This window comes from Lipophrys pholis (genome assembly GCF_963383615.2).
Source record: "Lipophrys pholis genome assembly, chromosome: 7".
In the NCBI taxonomy this organism is placed as follows: domain Eukaryota; kingdom Metazoa; phylum Chordata; class Actinopteri; order Blenniiformes; family Blenniidae; genus Lipophrys; species Lipophrys pholis.
In genome coordinates this window covers 3,707,967-3,731,681 of record NC_137638.1, presented here as the reverse complement: position 1 = coordinate 3,731,681, position 23,715 = coordinate 3,707,967, and the positions used below count along the sequence as shown (strand labels likewise).

Here is a 23,715-nt window from a genome sequence, read left to right as displayed (position 1 = left end):
CCTTGTTTGTGGTATTATGGGATGATTTGACCCTGATATCAGGTCAGAAACTGCATATACACGTATTTTAAAATCAGATGTTGAACTCTTTCAGATAATAGTTTTTCTATTGGCTGATATAACTATACCACACATTGTCCAGTATTCAATGGTTATTAATTATGTGGCTCATTATCAGTATGAGTAAAGATGACTTTAAAATATCTCAATAGTTAAAACTGAATGGGAGGATTTTTTTTTTTATGACTCAAAATAATCTGAGATTAAGTTTCTCCCACTAAATGACGTAGCTTTAGCTGTCGGGGTTCCCCGGGTGTCTTCATGTCAAGTCTGTAGTCGTCTACCTGCGTCTCACTTCCTTCTTATTGTGACACCTCTTGTCTTGTCTGCGTCTCTGCTGCTCACTTCCTGTCCGTCCTGTCCTTCCTGTCCGTCCTGTCCGTCCTGTCCGTCCTTCCTCCGTGTGTTTGATTAGTTTGATGTGTTGCACCTGTGGGTCACCTGAGTCAGTCTAAATACTTTTGGGGTTTTATTTTGGTAACAAATTATGTCAGATTGGTTATGATTAATAGTTTCTTTTGTCAATTATAACTTCATTAGTTTAACTAAATCAGGTATCTGTAACCTTTATAACCAAAAGTCGTTTTCACCATTTTCACCAAATAAAATTCGTCTGAAGCCCAAAAAACACAATTATCAGAAATGAAGGGAAAAAAAAGAGTTTAGATTTACAGTCGCTGTGCGTTTCCTGATGTTTCCAGCGGTTTTAGCTTTACTAGCAATGTTTTTCTTTTGCCCCATTTATCCTTTTCATTTTTAACTTTTCTTTTATTACCTTTCTTCTCATGTCTTCTTTTCCTTATCAGCTTTTTATCTCTTTTTCACCTTTTTTTTTTTCACCTTACTTTTCCTTAACCCTGTCTTTAGTCTTAATTCACTTTTTTTTAAGTTATTTTTGTTTCTTTTTTCATACACCGCCTTTCTTCTTTTATTTTACATTTCTTTTTCTTTCATTTCTTTGAATTTCCCCATTTTTCCTTGTTTTTCCCAGATGTTTCCCTTTTTAACTTCTATTTTACTTTTTTCCACTTTTTCTATTTTCTTTCTTTTCTTTACCCCCTTTTTCTTTCCTCTTTTTTCTTTTCCTGGATAGAAGAAAGGTATACAAGCAATTAAAACAGTTTTTCCTTGTTTTTTTATTTGATTTTTTTAGTGCAGTTCCACCTATTTTTTTTTTTATAAATTTTTTTTTTTAGCTGTTTTACCCTATTTATCAATTTTTTATCCATTTTATGCAGATGACAACACACAGAGCAGCTGAAGAGCCACATGAGGCTCCAGAGCCGCAGGTTGAACAACCCTGAACTAAACTGATTGATCAGCACAAGAGGATTTCACTATTGATCAGACAGATTATCATGATTTTTTTATTTTTTTATTCTTTTTTTTTACGTTTTTTCTTGATTTATTTCATTCTCTGGAAACCAGCTGCTCCAAGAAAAAGAAAAAGGAAAAACATTCTTCACTGTATCCTCTATGTTCCAGTTGAAACAACAATTAAAGCTGGAAAGCAAAACAAGTCAAGATGCAAGTTTTTTTTTATGGTGAATCGTTTATTTCATTAAATCTATTTAATCAGACGTGTATATGCTGAAGATTTTAATAATAAAATTGGATGAGAGGAGCGTCAAAGACCGAGTCCAAATCTCATGCAAACCCAATTGGGTTCGTTCCAGAAAACAGCAGAACGAATGGGAATGCGTTTGGTTTGAAGAAACAGGAAGGGTGACGTGTAATGAATGAGACCTCCACTGGGTGGCGCTCTGGTGTAACAATTGGCTCTGAAATGGCTTTGTTTCCACACTGCTCAAGTGTGTGTGTGTGTGTGTGTGTGTGTGTGTGTGTGTGTGTGTGTGTGTGTGTGTGTGTGTGTGTGTGTGTGTGTGCGCGCGCGCGCCCAGGAGAAGCTGTCAAACATCCGTCCCAGTCGTCCCTGCACGTCGCTCCTGATCAGAGAGCAGGCCGGTTTTCCTGGACCCGCTTTACCGGCGGTCACCTGCAGCCGGCCTCCGTGGAGACCGACGGAGGAGGAGGCAATTACGAGGGGCAAGCAACAGGAAACAGATGTGCAATTATGAGAACAGAGGTTTGCACTTAGCCCCGCTCGCTGCCCCGGCACCCGCCGCTGCAATGCACAATACAAAATCCGCGAGCAGCCAAATCCACAAACAGCTAATTAAGTCCTCATCACACCTCCAGAGCTACGAGCAGCGATCATCACAAACACAAGTCGGGAGTCAAATCCGCCGCCACGCGCCGCCGCGGCGGCGGGGAAAAGCATCACCTTTCGGCGTGTCGGTGAATCTTTGAGGAAACACATGAAGTGAATTCAAAACATGTTTGTACCAACCTGCTAATGTGGGAGGAAGAGTTGTTTGATTGGAGGCCTTAATGCTCAGTGCTGCTGCACATGCTCAGTCGGCGGGCGATAAGAACAACGTTTCCAGTCCATGTTCTCCTGGGACTTGGTGGTTTTATTTTGACGGTCACCGTAACAACAATCCAACTTGGTGGTCTGTCCATACGATTGTCATTGTGCTCCCGTTGGGAATGTTTGATGGCGTCTTGTTCTCTGCGTGTCGTTTTATTACAAAAACAACCGACAGTGCCGACTCGTGGCCCCATTTTCAAAACTTTGCCGCGTAAACGGGAAACTTTTCTGAAAAGAAAAAGCAAAACGATGCGTTTTCACTTGAAATGTTCTTAAATCTTATTTTTTTTTCTTTTATCAGCTACTCTTTCCTTTTAACTTTTCCTTTCTGTCTGTACCTGTGTCTTAAAGTGTTTTAAATATGTGTTGTATCTTATTGTTTGTTGGCCTCGAAACATTTCTGTCACTGCTTGGAACAGAAAAAGTTTATCTTGCCTTGCCTTATGTTATCATATCATATCATATCTAGTAGTGTCAACAAGCTGAAAGTGAGAAGGACAAAAAACAACAATAAGGAAAACAGTAATAAACTTGTGAGCGGCGCGGTCAGTGTAATGTGAAATAAGAATAAGGGACGAGAGAAAAAATACTGTTTTCGAGAAGTATTGTCAAAACACTGCGATTAAAATGTCGGTGGGATTGAGAACGGCCACGTAACGACGCAACGCGGGACACATTTGGTGCGATACTGCTCAGGCGTCCGAGTTAAGCCGTGAGCCTCCTGTTCTTTGCGTCCCACCGAATCTCCTGCTATCCTGTTACTGAGAGGAGCGTCTGCACTTCGTCAGAACACCAGGGGGCAGTGTAGTGCTGAGATTTCAAGTGATATTTTGAGCTTCTTAAATACTGCGGGCTTGTCGATAGCGACCATCGTCACTAACAATCAGCAGTTGGAGCTCCTCCGCATGGAACCCGTGAAGATGTACTAGGTACGTCAACGAAGGGGTTGCGAAAAATGGTAACGGTCGGGTACGGTACTTTGGGTGCTATCTAGCTGACAGCTCTGCATTATTCTTTTAAAGCTGGTTGAGTGGCTTTATGTGGTGAGGGGGCTGAATCCCACCCATCAAATGAAATCCTGAGTGTCTCCAACCAGCAGAGTTCTTCACACGGTGACACACCGACACTCCTCAGGTAACACCGTTGAAGGCCACTCACGGACCGACCATCGGCGACCTATTTCCAGACCCAATGTGTCACGACGGGTCCGCCTGACTGTGAAATCTCAGAATAACCTGGAGAAACACAACAGGTGCAGCTGCCGCATACAGCCGGTGGCGTCGCTGACACCCGGGGGTGAGGGCACGAAGTGCGAGGTGCGATCCGCCTGCACTCCGCCTTGCAGAGCCGCAGGTACTAAACATGCAACATGTGGTGGATTATCTCGTTCGCATGCATTGGTCCTTTAATTGGCGGTGATTGAAGGTGTGACATGATGAACAGCGTCTTCGCTTTCACCTGCTGGTTGTACGTATATTACCGAGGCGAACACAACCACATCAAGGCCACATTCAGAATAAAAAAAATATAAAAAAAACAACAACCCTGGAATGTCTCGGCCTTCTTGATGCCTTATAAAATATTCAACCTCAAAATGTATACACTGTAGGAGCCAGACGCTGAAATGTTATAGAGTCTGCCCATGACGCCCAAGACCTTCGATTTTCATTAACCCACACACCATGATTCTTTCAGCTCAATGCTGGCAGCTACACACCTGAAGTCCGGAGCACATAGGAAGAATTTCAGGTGTTGAGCTGACAGCCTCACCCATGGGCAACACGAAGGATAATCCCAGTTCACTCCAGATTAGATTCATTCCCATTAACACACATGGTGTGGTTGGATGTGTGGCGCTAACCTTGCTTCGCCCAGCTGTATTGTAGATTCGATGGAAAGTGGAAAAATGAGCTGAGGTGCTATTTTGCAAACTGCATTGGGGGAAAGTCCCAGCATCCACAAAGTGAATCAATTCATCTTTTGAACTGTTTTACCCGACAAAGGTCCTGATTTACTGAGACTGTATGAAGTGTGCTACACTGGGTAGAAGACCGTCTATACTTCAGTTTCTATTCAAATGAGGAGTTTTGCAGGTTTGGGCCCGTTTTTATGAGAAAAATCAGCTGAAATCACTTCTGTGTTATTTTGTTTGCACGTTTTGTCACCATGGAGGGACTGAATGGAGCCTCTGAATCTGGACTGGGAGTCATGCAAACTCACGTTTATGATGTTTGTCATTCTTACCTTGGTACCATGGTTATGTTTTTCTCTGTTTATTTATTCATTTATTTATTTTTTCATTTATTATTTATTATGAGTTTGAACATATGTATGTATGTATGTTTTTTTTAGCAACTTTTCGCAAATAGTACTCACCCGGATTACGTGAAAGTTTCAGGGCTGATTTGTCATCACCCGAGGACCACTCGATTAGATTTTGGGACGCTAACGGAAAACCGTTTCTGAATAAATCCCCAAAAAACTACAAAAGAAATTTCCCATACAAAGTGGATGAGAGAGGTACCTCATGGAGGAGATCAAAAGAGATCAGCATCTGTTGCCATGGAGACGCTCCCTGCTCAGTGTTCCACACTGTTATGTAGCTACCTGACCTAGCTAGTTAGCATTGATATGAGCTAACGGCTATCATGCTAGCGATGCTAACTCGGTTCTGCAAACAAATGTGGCTTTGGCAAAAGCCTGCGCTCTACCGAGTGTAGCTCTAGTTTAAATTAAAAAAGAGATTTCATTATTATTTGACTCTTTGCATTCATGAAAGGGGAAATTGGCAAATGAGCAGTTATTAATAAAAACACAGAGTATATTGGAAAAATGGTACAGTCTTGACCATTTATGGGTTTTTAGACGTCGTCTCGTATCCGTGCTTCCATCTTCTCAGTTCATCCAGCCTTGTTTTCATTGATGTTTCAAATCAAGTTCCTCCAACGTGAGATGATGTCCAGATGCCGCTTTAAGAAAATGTCTTTCCTCCACGGTCGACCATCTTGCGTGTTGGTGTTGGTGTTCGTGACTTGCTGAATGCTTTCCCGTTTCAAGTACTCAACGTGGTCGTTTCTGACCTCCGGCGTCGAAGAACCACGGCGACCTCAAACACTTCTCCAGCATGGCCTCGCCTCGGCTTCTTCCCACGTCCTCCCTGCGTGTCTTCACACAAACAAACTCCTCACTTCTGACTCTGGATTACTTGTAGCACCACTTCCAGAGCGGTTGCAGACGTTGCTGTAGGTAAACACTTTGTTTACAACAAACTGAGGCATTTTCTTTGTACGTCTGATCGTAAACTTTTTCATATTGAGTTTTGGTTGTTAAGCTCGTCGGCGAGTGGATCACTGACTTTGTTAGGACAATCTAGTTCGTCGCTTTTTGTTCGCGTCGCCGACCTGAATCAGGGTTCTGCAGCGTTCTCCATCTCTGACCCGGGTTCTGCAGAAAGTCTCTCTTCTGACTCTGGATGACAATATATTGTTTTCTACATATTAACTTAACTCTGACGCCACCTTACATTTGTGAAAAAAAAGAAGCAAACGTGTCTGATAATACCTATAAAGTGATTTGTAGCAGCACTCCAGCGGGGTTGCCAGGTCTGACTGACAATTTCCAGCACAAACACAAAAGAAAACCTGTGCAGCTCAATAAATAAAACAGCCTGAATCACAATATATCAATAATATAAAACACACAACCTTTGGTAATGTAATAATTAACTAAAGAAAAGAAGAAAGCACAAGATGATTGTAAAGTGATGCAACCAAACAGCGAATATTTTGTCACTGGTAATTAAACATCTAAAAGGTAATCCAACAACAGTATAAATGTGTTTCTGCTAATCATATTTGATAGTAAGATCTCTATAATAGCCTGGAGAGACATGACAGCACATTTTGCTCAGAGCCACTGAAAACGGCTCCCAAGGTGGAACTTTTCGAAAACACTCCAACTCTGTGGAAACGGATGAAAACTCAACTTTTCTGAAATAATGCTACTGCGCATGCACACCACGGTCTTAGGAGCCGTCCACACAAGAACGCCGGTTCACGTAAAAGCACCGCTTTTGGCCGATCAGCCACACGAGGCGGCGTTTTAGGAGCTCAAAAACCTTTTTGGTTTTTTAAAACGCGGGTCCCTGAGTGGGGAAATTCTAAAAACCCCGGCTCGGCTTTGAAGTGTGGACGGCAAAGATGATCATCTGTGGAAAAAAGATGACGTAATCGCCCCACCGCGGTCCGCGATGTCGTCTAATAACCACAACAATGGCGGACTACAGGCTGGAGCAGCAGGAGCATAGACCTATATAACTCAGAGTTATATAGAAGTCTATGAGCAGGAGTCTACATCTAACGTTCTATGTGCTCCGTGTCTTCTGCGTTTTTGGTGTGTTTGGTGAGTCACAGCGCCCCTAAAGGCCTGGCATATGTACTACATGTAATGACACGTGGATGGTTCTCGTTCTTCTGCACATGCTCAGTCGATGTACAATAAGAACAATGTTTTCTTCCCGAGTGTCATGACTCCCAGTCCACATTCTCCTGGGACTTGGTGGTTTTATAGTTGACAGTCACCGTAGTCGTCTGTCCAGTGGCGTTAACATGCGTGTGTGGTTTCATTCCAAAAACAACCAACAGCACCCACTAGTGGCCTGGCATGCTAAATTCATCGATTTCGGTATTTCTGCCATTTCTGTTTATAACGGACTTTGTTTTCAAAATATTGTTGTCTAAACGTGAAACTTTTCAGAACACAAAAAAACACGCAGAAACAATCCGTTTTCACTTGAAACGTTGTCGTGCAAACAGACACAGAAGGTTTCCTACACTGTGTTCTTTCTCGTGCCAAACTGCAGTGACACACGTGGAAAGTCTTTTTCCACAGACGTCAGCAGGTGAAGGCTTCACACCGACGCCGTCGGCCCCTCCGGCCGTTCACCCGCTGACACACCTGAACTCTCGCCTCTCCTCTTGACTTATGCATGCCCTCGCTGACTGACGAAAAAAAAAAAACCCAACACGGAGGCCATGCAGAATGAGGCGCGCCTCTGCTGATGAGGGAGAGATTGAAGGACCCACATGCGTTTCCTGCGTCTCTCCGGGCTTCTGAGCGGATCTGCTGCTTACTCAGGAGTGAAAGCCTCAAATTAAAGTGTTTGTGCTGACAAAGGACAAATGGGATTTTCCCTTCGCGCAAACGGTGCAGGATTGTGTTGGCTTGCTCAAAGTGTCAGGGAAAGGAAGAAAAAAAAAAAAAGGGAAAGGAAACGTCTCCTGGTCGACACCTCTAATGAAACATGCGCATGAAATTAAGGCCTGCATATTGCCACCGATGTTTAGATTGTACACGTATAAAGAGGGAATGAGAGGAGGAGGAGGAGGAGAGAGAGGGAAGGAGAGAGAGAGAGAGAGAGAGAGAGAGAGAGAGAGAGAGAGAGATGCCGCTCCTCTCTCCTGTGTATAGATATGTCTTTTGTACCCTTGAAGTGGGAGTAAATTGAATATTCATGAGTGAGCGTGAATAAGTGCTCTGTCAGCCAGTAGTGTCACTGATAGATGAGAGGTGGACCTGCACGGAGCTCCGATGGCCGGCCGCGGTTCTCCGCCGAGAACCGGAGGAGCAGGAGGAGAGGAGGCCCGGCCCCCGGAAACCTGACAGTGGAGAGAGGGTTAACCTGCGCAGGCGTTGAAGCTGGAAAACGCGGCGCCACAGGCGCGCCCGCCTCATGTTGACTTGGCAGTTTGTGGATACCTGGACCGGAGACTGGAGGGAGCGGAGATCGTGGGGGAACGGAGCCGAGAACAACAATCTGGATGGCAGAGGGAGTCTTTTGCTTTCACACATGGTTGGACTGAAGTCTGGGGGTCTCTCCTCTGATTCCTGTTTTCCAGTCAGTGAGTCCACGGTCCAGAAAGCCCCTCTAATTTCCTCTGACAAGTTCTCACAGTTGCTTCTCAATCCCCAGCGTCTAACCCCCTCCCTCACCACCCACCCCCCCCAACCCCCGCCATGCTTCCCCCTCCGTGAGAGAAGGAGGCTGACACACACACGAACACACACAGAAACGGATAATTTCACCGCTGATATTTTGATATGATAATTTTATTCATGATGCCACTCCTCGGCCGCTGTGCAGCTCGTCTGTACAAGTGTAAATGAGGAGCGCTCCAAATGTAAAATGTTCTGCTGGGGGGGGGGGGGGTGAGTAGGGGGGGGGGGGGGGGGTCGACGATGCTCCACAGCCAAAACAAGGCAATATACTAAGTGAGTAGTGTTCCAGTGCGCAGACTGGCCTGGCCTGCATGGACTCCAGTCAGCGAGCCTGGCTCACCAACATACACCAGATGGCCTCATCCTCAGGCAGGGAGAACGATGGAGAGGGAGAGAGAGCGAGGGAGGGAGGGAGGGAGGGAGGGAGGGAGAGAGGGAGGGATGGATGGAGGGAGGGAGAGAAAGCGCTGGTGCTTGACTTGTCCCAGAGGTGCCAGGCTCAGTCAAAGTTACATCCAACGCTGGGCCTGGATGCTAGCGGAGCTCATCTAATGTTAAGACTAACTAACTGGAAAAGCCTAGATTCCACAAAACTGTCATAGTAGGTGACCTCATTTCATCCCCCCCCCCCCCTTTCCCCCTTCCTTCCATCTCATTACATGTGAGGAGTTCCTGTCTGAAATCAACCAAATAAAACCAAACCTTAAAGTGACTCATGCTCAAATTCCCTGCAGAGATTTGTGAGCACAATACTCCACCGTGATCATTTAGAAGGCTTCAGCTCGGGAGAGGGAACGGAAACTGTTGATTCACTTGTACGTCTGTGTCTTTTCTGACTTTTTCTGTTGCAGAAAAGTTTCACTTAAACAGATGTAGTTTTCATGTTGGGCCACTTGTGGGTGCTGTTGGTTGTTTTCGTAAAGAAACCCCACACACATATACAGCAGAGAACGATATGCTATAAACATTAACGATGGGAGAACATGGACATTCTATTGGACGACCAAGTCGGACTATTATCACGGCGACTGTCAACCATAAAACTCTGGAGGCCGCCATTGTTGTTATTGTCCATCTACTCACGCATTTGTAGAAGAACGATTTACCACTGCCGAGGTGTGCAGTAGCGTCGTTTAAAAAAAGTTGTGTTTTTTTCTCTCGTTTCTATGGCGGCGGAGTCGGGGGAAGGTTTCAAAAATGTTCCACCTTGGGAGCCATTTTTACAAAGTTTCGGTTTCTGTGGCCTGGACAACCGTTGTCACTTAAACGCGTTAACGGGACATAGAAGTGTCTCCGCTAGAGCAACATAACGAGATTATTCATTTACTCCAGTCAAAAGTAAAAGTAATGAGCAGCATTAAGCATCTTCACTTGAAAACATTGTAAACAAGACATCATAAGTAATTCTGACTTTGACTTGGAAACTTACTGACTGACTTTTCTTGTTGGGTGCAGGTCAGTGTGAACATGTCTAATCAGCATGAGCAGCAGGATTAACCGACACATCTATCTTTACCAGATGTCTACCTGCTCACCTTCACCCTTAAAACATCTTTAACAATTTCCAACAGGAACGTGACCAAGGAACAAGGCGACTGTGTGAGAGAACGATCGGGGGTGGATCTTCTGCAGATCAAGGATGAGATTCGTTGGCAGGTTACTGGGAACGTGATCTGTCAGTTTTTTTTGGTCTCGTAGCGCTCTGTCGCCTTGGTAACGGTGTCGCGAATGCGGTGACATCACATCTTGTCCACCAGAGGTTCGGCCATTATTGAGAAATCCGTGAAACAAGTCAAGCGGGAGTTTCAGTGTAGAAATCTCGACAGAAAGGCAGTTGTCACACATATGAGTGTTTGTCACCGATTGGTCTCAAAATGTTGTTTTACCTGGAGAAAACCCACGCAGGCACAGGGAGAACATGTAAACGCAGAAAGGCCTCAAACCAGCAACATCTCCCTGTGAGGTTCGAGTTCAAACCACATAATTAAAAAAAGAAACCAAAAAGTTGTAAAATGTGAAAATGAAGACGGAACATTAACTTTTTTTTTTTTTTAGATGTGGAACATTTCTGATTGGAAGTCTATTAACGGGTCTACAGGTGTCCATTAACACCTCCAATAACGTATTACCAGTTTCCTCCCGCAGTCCAAAAACATGCATGTGAGGTTAAATCTGACTGTCCCTCCGGCCTGCATGGCCACCGTGGGGTCCTGAGCCCTCAGCCACCTATGGAACTCCCTCCCACCCAACATAGGAACCATTTAATCCCTGGACTCTTATAAAACTCAGATAAAAACATGATTTTTTTTAGACAAGCATACTTTTCTTAAAACTATTTCAGTCTATGTTTTTGTTTTGTTTTGTTGTTACTAATATGTTTTTACTTGTTTTTAACTAGTCGGGTCATTGGCTAGTTGGGTGGTTGGTTGATTACCAAGATAACTCATATCCATAAATTAGTAATAAAAACATTGTCAAGCTAACAGATAAAAGGACAAAGAAGAGGTTTAATTTGTGTTAAAATCCAGATCATATTCTCGCCATTTACTCTTTGAGTGCCTCCTTGTTTCCTGCTGCATTTCTATTGGTTGTTCATAGCTGAAGCTCGTAGCACCAGCGACACGGTGCGGCGCAGTGAAACATGACAATTCAAACACTGTCAAAGGACGACCGCGACAACAACCACTGATAAACCCAACTCACTCTATGATCTCAAACCACAGATTCTAAACCAATGATCAAGTTGTCACCATGATGGCGTTTATAAAAAAAATCTAAATCAAAACAAAAGATATTTAATCCAAAGCTAAAAATAAAACAAAACAAATACTATACACCATATGATGAAATCCAGATTCATTTGCTGTGGCAGGAGAACAAGAGCAAAGCGGCTTTTCTCAATAATTAATATTGTGGGAGGAAGCTGCAGATAACCCACTCACGCACTGAGAGAACATGCAAACCCGCCACTACCATCCATCCCATACCACTGTGGTGAATGTGTTTATATAAGCAGCCGTTGTTTCACTCTATAACAGTTTCTGTTCCACATAAGAAAAGTAGAATCAGAAGTTGCACAGATTCTTCACAGGATTATCTTTCCTTTATCCCCAGCATGAAGTCTGAGAATTATTCACCGAACACTTTGGAGGCAAATAAATAAATAAATGAATAAACAACAACTGGCAGATATTCTTTAAAGTGTGCAAAACAATGCGAAAGCGCTCATAAATGTGCGAAGCAGGTGCCATTTTCCTCGTCCGGGGCCGTGATACAGATGGCCCGATGGCCCCTCCTCGCCTCCCACTGCTCTTTGTTTTCATTCCTCTCTTTTGGTGATAATGTATCGTCTACAGGGTGTGTAATGATCCTCGAGAGCAGCCGTATACCGCTAACAGGCACTTCTGTCAAACACATCACCATCGCCGTGCCCATTGATTTGTGTTGCCTTTAAAATGGGCCGTTTCCTCCGCGTCGGGCTCCGCCGTAATTGCATCTTGCTTAAATGATTCAAATAAAGGCGGTCTGTTGCTCTTACCTCCACTCCCCCCCCCCCCCCCCCCCCCACCCACGCACCCTCCCTCCCTCCCTCCCCTCCCCTCCCCTCCCTACCCCCTGTCACTGTCACCCTCACTTATTTCATTATGGATTCAGCAGACTTGATAAAACAGCAGGGGTGCACCATTCCACAGCGCTTAGCCAGCCCGGCCGAGACAAAGAAGTGGTCAAGCGGGGCAACAAATCACACCAAATGGAGCGTTTGCTCTTTGTGCAGCCTAGTTATGGAAAACTGATAGCAGCATCCAGAATACTGAATAGGTGTAATAAATGCTGAAGAAGGGGGATTCTTCTACTAATTGGGTGAGGGGGGGTGGGGGGGGGGGAGCACCGGTATTCCCCTTTTTGTATCTGAAAATGAGTTCTGTGAAATAGTCTAATAGCCGGTACACAGTTAAAAGGGGGCAGAGCAATCCCCCCCCCCCCCCCCCCCCCCCCCCCCCACCCCCACCACCACCACCACCACCACCACCTCCTCGCCGCCCCCCCCCCCCTCCTCAAAGCCATCCCGTCCTGTCTCTGGGCTGACAGATAAACATGTTCTCCACTGGCTAATTGCACTACCTGTTTCTTACCCCACTCTCAAGTGACAGGCTGGCTGTGTCTACCCGAAGCCTCAGATCTCCCGGACCCCGCGATGCCGGAGTAAAACACTCACATACACAACAGCCACGCGGAGGCATGGGGAACTTCTGAAGGGGGGGGAAAGTGGAGGATTATGTACCTTGAAGCGCACTGTGCAACTTTCCAAATGAGCGGCGAAGTTTGCAGCCGAAAGAGACAGCTGTCGGACGGGCGCTGATGGATTAACTAACATGACAAGTGCGGCAGGAAATGTGACAGCATCTGTCTAATGATATCAACGTCAAGTCGGGGGAAAAAATGCAAGACAGACGATTTAAAAGGTAACCAGTGAAAGTCATATCTTAGCGTGGCTGGTCTCCTCCTTTTCACAATGAGAGAGAGATGTTCAGAATCAATATGCAGCCATACACATCAATATACATGTGCAGCGGGTCCCGGCAGTATTCCATGGAAGCACCTTTGTCTGAACGGACTGCAAGTGGTCATAAAAGATGTAGCCCCTCAGCTGGACACTGACTCCCTCCAGTCAGATGAATAATAGTACAAAGGGCTGCTAAATCATTGAGACAGCTGCTCTGCTCTGTCCAGACCGCGCTGCTCCAACACAACACCGCTAACAGATCAATGTGGAGGACATAAGAGGCACGGGGCCCGCGATTCCTCCAGACGGATCCCCGGCTCGCCTTCAGAGGCGCCAGGCAAGAACTCAGGAGAACTTTCAACTCCGGCATCTGAGAGCCTGATTAGTCGCAAGCATCAAAACCATCCCTGCATAATAAAAACCGTGTGAAACTGTGAGATTCTCCCGACTTAAACGCGCCGGGTCTGATCCGTCCTCTCCGACTCGAAGGTGGGACGAACCGTCCTCTCGTGCCACCGCGATCATCTCGGAGGGGCCTGCGGGCGGGCGGGTGGGTGGGGCTGGCCATTTGTCTGATGCTGTTTGGGGAGTGACCCACATATGGGGCAAGGTCATCAGCAATTTGATTCGGATGTTAGCTGAGAGCGTGGGCTTTGGACGGAGAGAGAGAGAGAGAGAGAGAGAGAGAGAGAGAGAGAGAGGGAGAGAGAAAGCATGTTGTTTAAGTAAAACCCTCAAGAACATTATGATTTATTTAAGTGAGGAGAAAATATGAATAATGTATTGGCTATACGGAGCATGAATCTCTTTTGTACTAATTGTCAGGAAGGCTCGCATCCAGTGTGTGAAGGGTGGAGGGGATGGAGGACCCGGAGATCACAGGCCGCTGCGGCTCAAAGCCGCCGGTCCTACAGCCACAGCCATTGACTTGCAAATGAGCTCAAGGAGGCTAATTAATGGGGGGGGGGCTAATGAAAGCACTGGTCGGGCTCCAGTGAAGAAATAATCTGGGACCCCCGTTTCACTTTCCCCCCTTTTTCCCCCTGACTTTCTCTCTCGCTCTCTCTCTCTCTCTCTTGCTCTCTGGCTTGATTGTCCTCTCTCTTCCCACAAGATGGCTCGTGCCATTGAAGTTGATTGCAGAACGCATCAATATGTGAACAAAGTTGTTGGCGGTGGGGTGCAGCGGCGCTGGTGTTGGGGTGGGGTGATAGTAGAATTAGCATTCATTTGAAGAACGCACCCCACCCCCCACCCCCCCTCACCCCCTCACTCCGGCTCTGTTATTTATTCTGTAGCTTTTGGCACATTTTCTGGTTGTTGCGCTCCCAGGAGGGGCGACGGAGGGAGATGGAGCAGGGTGTTTAAGATGTGTGACAGCCTGTAATGGTAACTTTTTGCACTGTTTCTTTCTTGTTTGCACTGCGGAGACTTACGCCGAACTCCTCGTCGCCGCGGCTGCGGGGTGGAAGTGCGCTCTTGGATCAGACGCTCTGCCCCGCGGTCGCCTCGTCTGTCTTTGAAGCGGCGCGAGTCGTCGCAGTGCCGGTGGAGTTCCCCGTGACTGTTTAGCCCCACCACCACCACCACCACCATCACCATCACCACCACCACGACTACACGGAAACATTAACCCTTCAGAGCCGTCTCACAAACAGAGAGCAGAAAATCACAGCCGTCACCGACTAATAAGCTGCTGTAAAGCACTTGTCACAACATCTGAGCCAAAACAGAACATCTTGATGTGAAAATGGTAAATAATTGGACATTTCCATGGTAGCACTTTTCTCACTGACACACTGTGAGTCTGATCACTACAGATTAGTGTTGAATAAACACTCATATTCAACTATTTTTTTTTTTTTTTCTAATTTCACTTTCTCGGTTGGTAGTGAAGAGGTGAGCAGTGGTGGAGCGTCGAGGGCTGTGATTGGTTCACTCTACGACGGGTTCAAGAAACTCCATATGTGATGGTGTAGTAAATATGCACCTTTTTGGATAAACTGTTAACTTCAAGAACGGACAGCCCACACTGCAGTCACATAGGTTTTGACCGCGCAGGAAGCCAGCATGCCGCCGGCATGCCGCTAGCATGCCGCTACGGTCTGCTGGCTTGTGCCCGGAGCTAAAATCGGCAGTGTCACAAAACTTTGTGCACAATTGAGGTTTTAGTAGTGTTAGTCCGTGAAGGTCCGAAAGCTTCACGACACTTCCACGACAACCTGGATGTAGAACTTCCAGGGTGGAGGGGCTGTGTTGAGGTCACACACTGCCCAGATACATTATGCTATAGTGAACATTAGCTTGTTTTCACAGGTTCAGCAGTCTCAAAGTTGCGCAAAAATCGATCAACATTTTTCCACTTTTGTTTCAGGAAGGTTTCTCGTTCAGACAAATAAATAAATAAATAAATAAAAATGACAACAATACCACACACATGAAATGCCAGTGTTTTGATCAAGGATGCTGAAATCAGTTGTCGTTTGAAGAACAAGGTGGCAACGTCCCAAATGCAACTTTCCAAATTAAAAAACAATATGGCCGCCCTCAGCAAAGCTGTTCTTGACAAAAATAACACATTAAGGCAAAACTATCCACTTGGGTTTGGTAATAAATCATTTTGATTTGTGGTCATTTACAATGTTGAAAATCCTACATGGTGATTTCAGTATTGACTAAAACACATTAAACGCTGAATGTAAATCGGTGGACGACATAATAAACTGAACGTGAGTGGCCACAGGTAAAACGTTATCTTGAAAAAATCCGCTGTTGATAATGAGGAGGTTTGTTATTTTTCTGTACCATCTGGCTTCTTGTGATTGGCTACATGGAATCATGTGACAGCGGAGGTGGGAGACTTGGACTCGACTGTCACAGTGACAGTGAATCATTTAAGGACTTGTTTACAACTCGAGCTTCATGCTGCCATGGCAACATTTTGAAAACAGTGTCTGTCGAAAACAATGTCGTTGGTATGCCAGCCAGGCCACGAGTTGGCGCTGTTGGTTGTTTTTGTAATGAAACCACACACACACACACACGTAGCTAAACGCTATGAACATTAACAACGGGAGAAAACAGACATTCTAGCGGACAGACGACCACGTTAGATTGTTAATACGGTCACTGTCAAAATAAAACTACCAAGTCCCAGGAGAATCTGGACTGGGAGTCAGGACACTCTGGAGGACTCATCGTTCTTATTGTCCAGCTACTGAGCATGTGCAGAACTATTGAGTAAGACCGTGGTGTGCATGCGCAGCACCAGCATTTCAGAAAAGTTGTGTTTTCATCCATTTCCAAGTGTTTCTGAAAGGTTCCACCTGCCGTTGTCGTGTAAACGGACCCCCCAAAAAAAACACAACAGAGGTTTTCCGTTTGAGAACGTTGTCATGTGAACGGGGCCCAGAAGTGTCTCCACCAAACACACATGAGATTGATCATGCATTCCAGTCAAAAGTAAAATTAACGAACAGCATGAAGCCCAAAGTGAAAGTAAATGGGTACTGTCACGGCAGCATCGCACTTCCCTGCAACCGGCTGGGAATTCCCAGCAAAGCTGGAACACACTGCCACTGCCACTCCTGTCAATCCGGTGTGATGTTGTTCCCACCGATTCGTCGATCTCTTCCCATTCGAGGCTCCTGAAGAACAACTTCTCCTCCCGCCGCTCCTCCAAACACCACCACTACCACTTCAAAGACCGGAGCTTGACAGCACATCACCATGTGAACTTTCTCATGCTGTGTGAGTACTTTCTCTTATTTCTTAAGAAATTGTATCTCTTTTTATTTATTCATTTTTCTTTCTTTTCTTTTTTTTTTTTTTTTCCTGGATGATTCTGTAGCTTTTGGCACATTTTCTGGTGCTCCAGTCCCAGGAGGAGAGATGGAGGGAGATGGAGCAGGGTGTTTAAGCTGCATGACGGGCTGTAATTGTAGCTTCTCCGCTCTTCTCTTGTTTGCACTGGAGACAGAGAGAGAGAGAGAGAGAGAGAGAGAGAGAGAGAGAGAGAGAGAGAGTGTGTTCTGCAGTGGTAGTGAATAGAGAAGTCACACACACACACACACACACACACACACACACACACACACACACACACACACACACACACACACCCTAACACGCTCCTCGCCGTGGCTGGTTGCAGGGTGGAAGGCGCGTGCTTGGATCAGATGCTCTGCCCTGCAGTTGTGTCTTGTTTCTTTGAAGCAGTGTGACTCCTCTCAGCCACCCGGCAGCCCCCCCGGCGCCGCCACCGTCTGCGGGGTCCCGCCGCACGCAGCCCCCGCCGCACACCACAGCCACGCCGCTGTTTGAAGACACCGAGCGAAAAGCCTTCTCTGCTCGACCTCTGCTACTGCCACAGGCGCTCCGTGTCTCTCGCTCTCTCACACACACACAAAATCAGAATCTTCTTCTTCTTGTTAGCCTTTGATATGTGCTCATGCTCCGACCCCACCCCCCATCCCCACCCCCCACCCCCCACCTCAGTAACAAGCAGCATCAGTGACCGCACAGCAACAGCAGCAACAGAACATTTAATTTAGTCGTGTTTTTATCTGCTCTTCATGTCAGGTAAGAAGCGAAGACACATCTGGCAGCTGAAGCCGTTCAGATTCCTGCTGCAGTTCAAATGTGGGACTTGAGAAGGTTCTTTTTATTTTTTTTATTAGAGATTCACTGCTTTAAAGGACGAGTACAAGTACGAGGGCGCACCGACAACTCGTCCACAAAACTGCAACCCTGGACAACCCGTCCATGTGATTCTGGACTTCTCGTCCACGACAAATTTTTTCTGCATTATTGATTTGAAGTATTTCAAAGTATATTTGACACATTTGGAAGCATCATTATTATATTTGACACAAAAAAACACAAGATTTCATTATGAAGCAGTCTATAGGGTCGGGGTTAGATCTGAGGTGTGACTAGGCCAGTGTAGGTGTGAAGGAGGTGTGAGAAACTAAATTTGAGCAATTCTCAAGAGAAACAAAGCCATATGATACTATACTAAATATATATGGACACGTACTAGAAATATGAAAAATACACAAAATATCAATTAGAGATAACAGTAAAAGTACATTGTAGATGATTTATTTTCTCAAAAGAATTCTGAAAACCTCCTCCCTGGACGAGTTGTCCTACAATCAAGTATGAGTACTAACCTTTAGCTACTTGCTGATACCGAGTACCGATACTTGATTAAATACCATGAAGCTTAATTCATACTTCATGGGCACACGATACACACAGCCTCTGTGTCGACACTACACACACTTCCAACAGCCAATTCATAATTTACGTGAGAATATTCACATCACATTGGTCTTTAGGCCATGTGATGTAATATTGTCATCCACTCCTGTGAGCGAGGGACCGCACGACAAGGTTTTAGGTAGCGAGCCGTCCGGCCGTCATTTGGACGGTCAATTTTCAGAAAAAGCAGCCAAAAAAATGGCGGCAACGTTGCTCAAGGCCATTTAAAATCAAATTTTGTCTATATTCCATCTTTTTTTTGTGAAAATATAGCGAATTATCATCTCGAGTACACAACTCGCAACTGACTTCTAGTTTTGTATTACGCCCAGTAATGAGCAACGTGATTGGTCAGTTGATACCACGCGGTATATAAACCTTTTGAAAGGATACACAATGCATCAGCAAAAATGTCAGGGCGAAAAAGAAATATATTACTTTTCAGAAGCAAAATCTACACGTCACAATGTAGTATTTAGTAGTCCAGAATGCATTAGAATGTACCCGGTTCATTAAAAATAAAAAAATAAAAAAAATAAAAAAGACCTCCGCACTGGTCACCGACCAAATAAATTCAGGACACCCAGATTTTTTTGGATTGACACCTATACACCAATTTCTGCCTAAAACCATGCTGCTGCACGGTCACAAACATTGGTCTGCGCACTGACAATGGACAGCTACACCGGGGGAGATTAGCCGGTATCCCTGTCTGTACACACACACACACACACACACACACACACACACACACACACACACACACACACACACACACACACACACACACACACACACACACACACACACACACAAAAAGAATATAAAGATATACAGAGGGCTCAGAACTCCTGAAGTGAAAATTAAACATCTTGAGGGAAGTAGGAGAACGCCGGCCACCAGAAGTGGAAATATATTCAGGATCGTTACGTGACATTATGGAACGCGTAGCGACTCTTGAAATGTAGTATGAATGGAACCGAGGGACGGAGCATGCTGTGTGCGGCCACACGCTCCAGCTCGCTGGTAATGCGTCTATCAGTCATAGTTTAATCATGTTCAGCATGTAGCATCACCGGCGTGTGAGCCCTGAAACTCTTTAGCATGTAGCATGTAGCATGTACCATGGCTCGGAGTTACACGCTGAGCAGTTAAACTACTGAGCGACATCGGGCGAACTCTGCTGGTCCAAATGTCTCTGGTGGTGAAGTTCTTCTATCTTTCTCCTCCTCTTGATACTTCGTCAGAACATCGTTTACAGTCTGTTTTACTTTTTACTTTTTCACTTACGCAGACTAAAGAGAGATTTATCTCATTATTGCAGGTAACAATGCAGTAATTCGCAGTCTGGCTGTTTCCACCTCTCGGTAATTAACTTGTTTATTACAAAGACATTATTCCTGATCGGACTGAGGGAAGAGACTGTAAATAAGAGTAATCTGCTTCACCCTCTCCACCTTCCACAGTACTGTAGCTTCTCCTGGTGTGGCCTCTGGGGTGGTTCCTCTGCTCACAGCGTCTACAGCTTCTGGGTTACTGGATCACCAGGCTGGTGGAGACCTCTGCCCTCACCCGCCTTTGCACCCCCCCCCCCCCCCCAGGTATGTGAACCCTTCCTACCCTAAGACTCGCAACCCCTCTTGCCCCATCGTCCCCAGCAGGGACCTTGGGGCTGAGATGGATGGCGAGGCAGAGCGTAGACCCCCAGACCGGCTGATTTATGAGGCCTCCTTTCCATCCAGGCCCCCACGGGGGCCCCTGCCTGGAAGAGCGCAGGGGACGGGCTCCGTCTCAGGCCTGACGGCCCCGGGTTCCCACTCCGCCGTGATGCCAAGTACCAAACGGCCACTCCAGAATGGTCGCCATCCGTCATGCCGGCAGCCGGGGATCTTCCTTAAAGAGCGGGAACTCGGAGCAGGAACAATGAGAGCCGCTCCCCGCCTCCCTCGCCTCTTCCCTCAGACATTGATCTCCTCCGTTACCATTCATTATATCACCTCTGCTACGGGGGTGGGGGTGGGGGTGGGGGGGCGGTGGGAGACACTTCCATGCTTTTGTTTAACGGCCGGTGATATATATAGCAGCATCACAGGCAGCTGAGAGGTAGCTCTTCTGTGTGGAGCTGACAGCGTACCAACTCCTTCTGATTTATTCAAGAACACCTCAAACTCCACAGTACTGAGATACTACTTTTGACTACTAAAATAACAATAATACGCCAAGTATTTAACCGCTCTACCACTAATACAGATGACTGATCCGACAGCATCCATCCTTCATTTGCAGTTGTTGTTGGTATCAGTTGAATCACTATAAACTCACCCTCAGCTTCCTCTTAGCCACGAATGTTCAGGGACCAATTTCTACACCTACTTGAGCTGCTTTGTAGAGAAATCAATTCCTCCCATCAAACTGTAGAACAGATTATAAAAAGATAATCAAAAATCAGATCTTTCTCAATTCCACAAAAGCAAACAAAGATGCCAACAGAGAACACGTTGACTTCGTTTCCACGAGTTGCACGTTTACATGGCGACGTTTTGAAAGCAGAGTAGGTTTACACGCAAACAACTGAAATTCTGAAATGATGTAGTAAGCATGCCGGGCCACCAGATGGTGCTGTAGTTGCTAGTGCTTTTTGTAATGAAACTACTCACACATGCAGCAGAGAATAAAACGCTATAAATATCAACAATGGGAGTACATGGACATAGTGGACGGACGACCAAGTTGGATTGTTATTACAGTCACCGGACTGTCAAAATAAAACTACCAAGTGCCAGGAGAATATCCACTCCGGAGGCGAATGTTGTTATTGTCCTTTTAGGAGCGTTTTTAGAAAATTGGCGTTTTTTTGCCGTTTACACGGAAAGTCGGAGAAAAATCAAAAAGTTGTGTTTTCAGTGACTGAGCACAGTTGTCGTGTAATCTGAACCCCAAAACACAAGTTTTCCGTTGGTCGTGAATGGAGCCTGAATCGAGAACAGACGAGACGTTTTCACTTGAAACTGTGTGAACGCAGTCAGGCAAACTCGGTTGTGTAAACGGCCCGTTTTTCCATTTTTTATTTTATTAATTTTTTTACACTTTGACGACCTCAGAGCAGACAAAGCCTCAGTTCCTTGAACCCTCTGTGCCCCCCCCCCCCCCCCCCCCAGGTTGTTTGCAAAATGTGTTCAAGTAATGTTTTGTGAAGATACTGTGTTGATTTAATTTTAATTATCCATTATGGATTTTTCTAATAGAGAATTACAAGGCTTCTTACCTCATGTTAAACGTCAGCAGAGGTCACAGTGGGGGTGGGGGGGTGGGGGGGGTGGGGGGGTGGGGGGGGGGGGGGGGGGGTCATAGCGCTGCCAGAAAATTGCTGCCTCAGGCATCACGGCAGATCCCTGGATTATATAATCTGCTGTAATTTGACTGTTGCTGTGTAACTGAGGAGAATTATCCCGAGGACTCAACAAAAGCTCGTCAAACACAACAAAACATCGAGAGAAAAAAAAAGAATACAAGAGCTGAGATGAATTCTCCACGGATCCGTCAGACACAGTTTCATTTACAGGGTACACATATTTTTCCCTTCATGAGCTCTTTCTGATTCCCGATGCCATCGTTTTTTGTTTTTTTTCCGAGGAATCTCAGCGGGCCATTAGTGAGTACACACACCAAAATTGACAATAGGCGAAAAGACAATATGGGAAGGATCAGTGGTGCTGTTCTCTGTGTTATCGGTGTTTTTTGAAAGTGTTATTTCAATTAAAAAGCGGATAAACTGCTGATTAATTCAGCACACTTCCCAATTACAGATCAAACGGGCCTCCTGGGGGCTGCAAAGCCCCAAAGATGGCAGCTGCCGTGCACACATTCAGGCATATTTCATATGGCTATGAAATATTGAGCTGGCGCGAGGCGTTGTGGTACCGCTGGGTGTCTGTGTTGTTGGGGCTGTATGTAAATGTGGCTGTGACACCCCTGTCTGCAGCAGGAGACTGATATCTGGGACATGTTGGGGAGATACTACGGGGAGGAATGATGCAACGCCAAGCTAAGACGCCGCAGACGAGCGGCGTGGCACATTCTGCTCGCTGCAGCCGGAGCAACGTCGGTGCAACTTCGGAGGCAAATTAACGCGGGGGAGGGCGCGCATGGGGTGACGTGGGTTCACGGAATTTCACATGTGGGGCAAATTTGTGGCTCGAAAACAGAAAGACATTGGAGCTGTTTTTAAATATTCCACCAATAGAAAAAGGACTTTTCTGTCAAATCCAGACGATAGAGTTTGACGAGGGGAAAACGTGCAGGGATACTAGAGGATCTCGTTGTTTTTCTATTGAGGACACTCACGCTGTGCTTCCTATTTCTCCTTCATGCAATGACAGGTGGCGAATTGCACAATGACTGACATCACGAATTGCAATGAGGATAATGTCGGGGGAGCACACGAGGAGGCCTATCTGACTATTGGGGGGGGGGGTGGTTACTCACCCCCAGCCCACCTCGGCCCCCTCCACACCCGACGCCACCAGGGGAGCTCTGCCTTCTGTTCTCCCGTCTTCTTGGTGTAATCAGAGGTTCATGCAGCCAAAACAGTATAAAGTTTACTTTACTGGCTTTTCCACCAGCACCTGTGGCAAACTCTGTTCGACTCATGGTTTTAGGCAGAAATCAGATTTTTGGGTGTCCATCCCAAAGATCTGGGTGTCAAAATTTTTTTGCGATGACGATGGGGAGGTTCTCTTAAAAAAAACAGATAGACCTTAAATGGTCCATTCTAATGCATTCTGGACTACTAAATAATATATGTACATGTACATAATATATTTCCTTTTCTCCTTGATATTTTCTTCTGATGCATTCAATATACTTTCTTGCTTTGATCAAAATCAGCATTTCCACAGCAAAAAAAATATATTATTCTTCAATGAAAAGCATGACTGATGTGCAGCTGTCCAAATGGGTTTAAGTTAAATTAGATCAATCATAGGTTAAGTTGCACCTGTGTGGATTCTGCAGATATAATTCCTCCGCTCTGCCCCGGCATTTGAAAGCATTCGAACCAATCGCAGACCGCCTTTCAAAACGTATAAACCACATGGTATCAAATTGACCAATCACATTGCTCGTGACTGGGCGTAACACAAGCCGGACGTCAGTTGCAAGTTGTGAACTTGAGCCGATAATTTGCTATGATTTTGCGAAAAAAGATGAATTTGGACAAAATTAGACGCTGACAAGTAGTAATGGTCATTATACACATATATTAGAGGCTTTGAGCAACACGTCCGATATTTTGTTTTGGCCTTCTTTTTCCGAAAATTGACCGTTCAGATGACGGCTGGACGGCTCGCTGCCTAAAACAAATGGTTTGACTCGAATCGACTCGCCGAGCCTCGGTTTTTAGGCTTTTGCATTCAGTGTTAGTACCTGATATCAGGTACCACGGAACTGACCGCGGTTC

At 45.7% G+C, this 23,715-nt stretch overlaps 1 protein-coding gene across 1 annotated transcript in view; it reads right to left on the bottom strand.

Moving 5' to 3' along the window:
- The window catches only part of adgrd2 (adhesion G protein-coupled receptor D2), a gene marked incomplete at both ends in the record, with an annotated part of 77,231 nt that extends 57,101 nt beyond the window's left edge, over positions 1-20,130 (bottom strand). The window contains 3 exons of the mRNA XM_080466522.1: positions 13,493-13,570; positions 14,429-14,608; positions 19,923-20,130. Of these exons, the coding sequence (XP_080322648.1) occupies positions 13,493-13,570; positions 14,429-14,608; positions 19,923-20,130 (466 nt within the window). The remainder of the gene's footprint in view (positions 1-13,492; positions 13,571-14,428; positions 14,609-19,922) is intronic.
- Between the last annotated feature and the right edge of the window lie 3,585 nt (positions 20,131-23,715).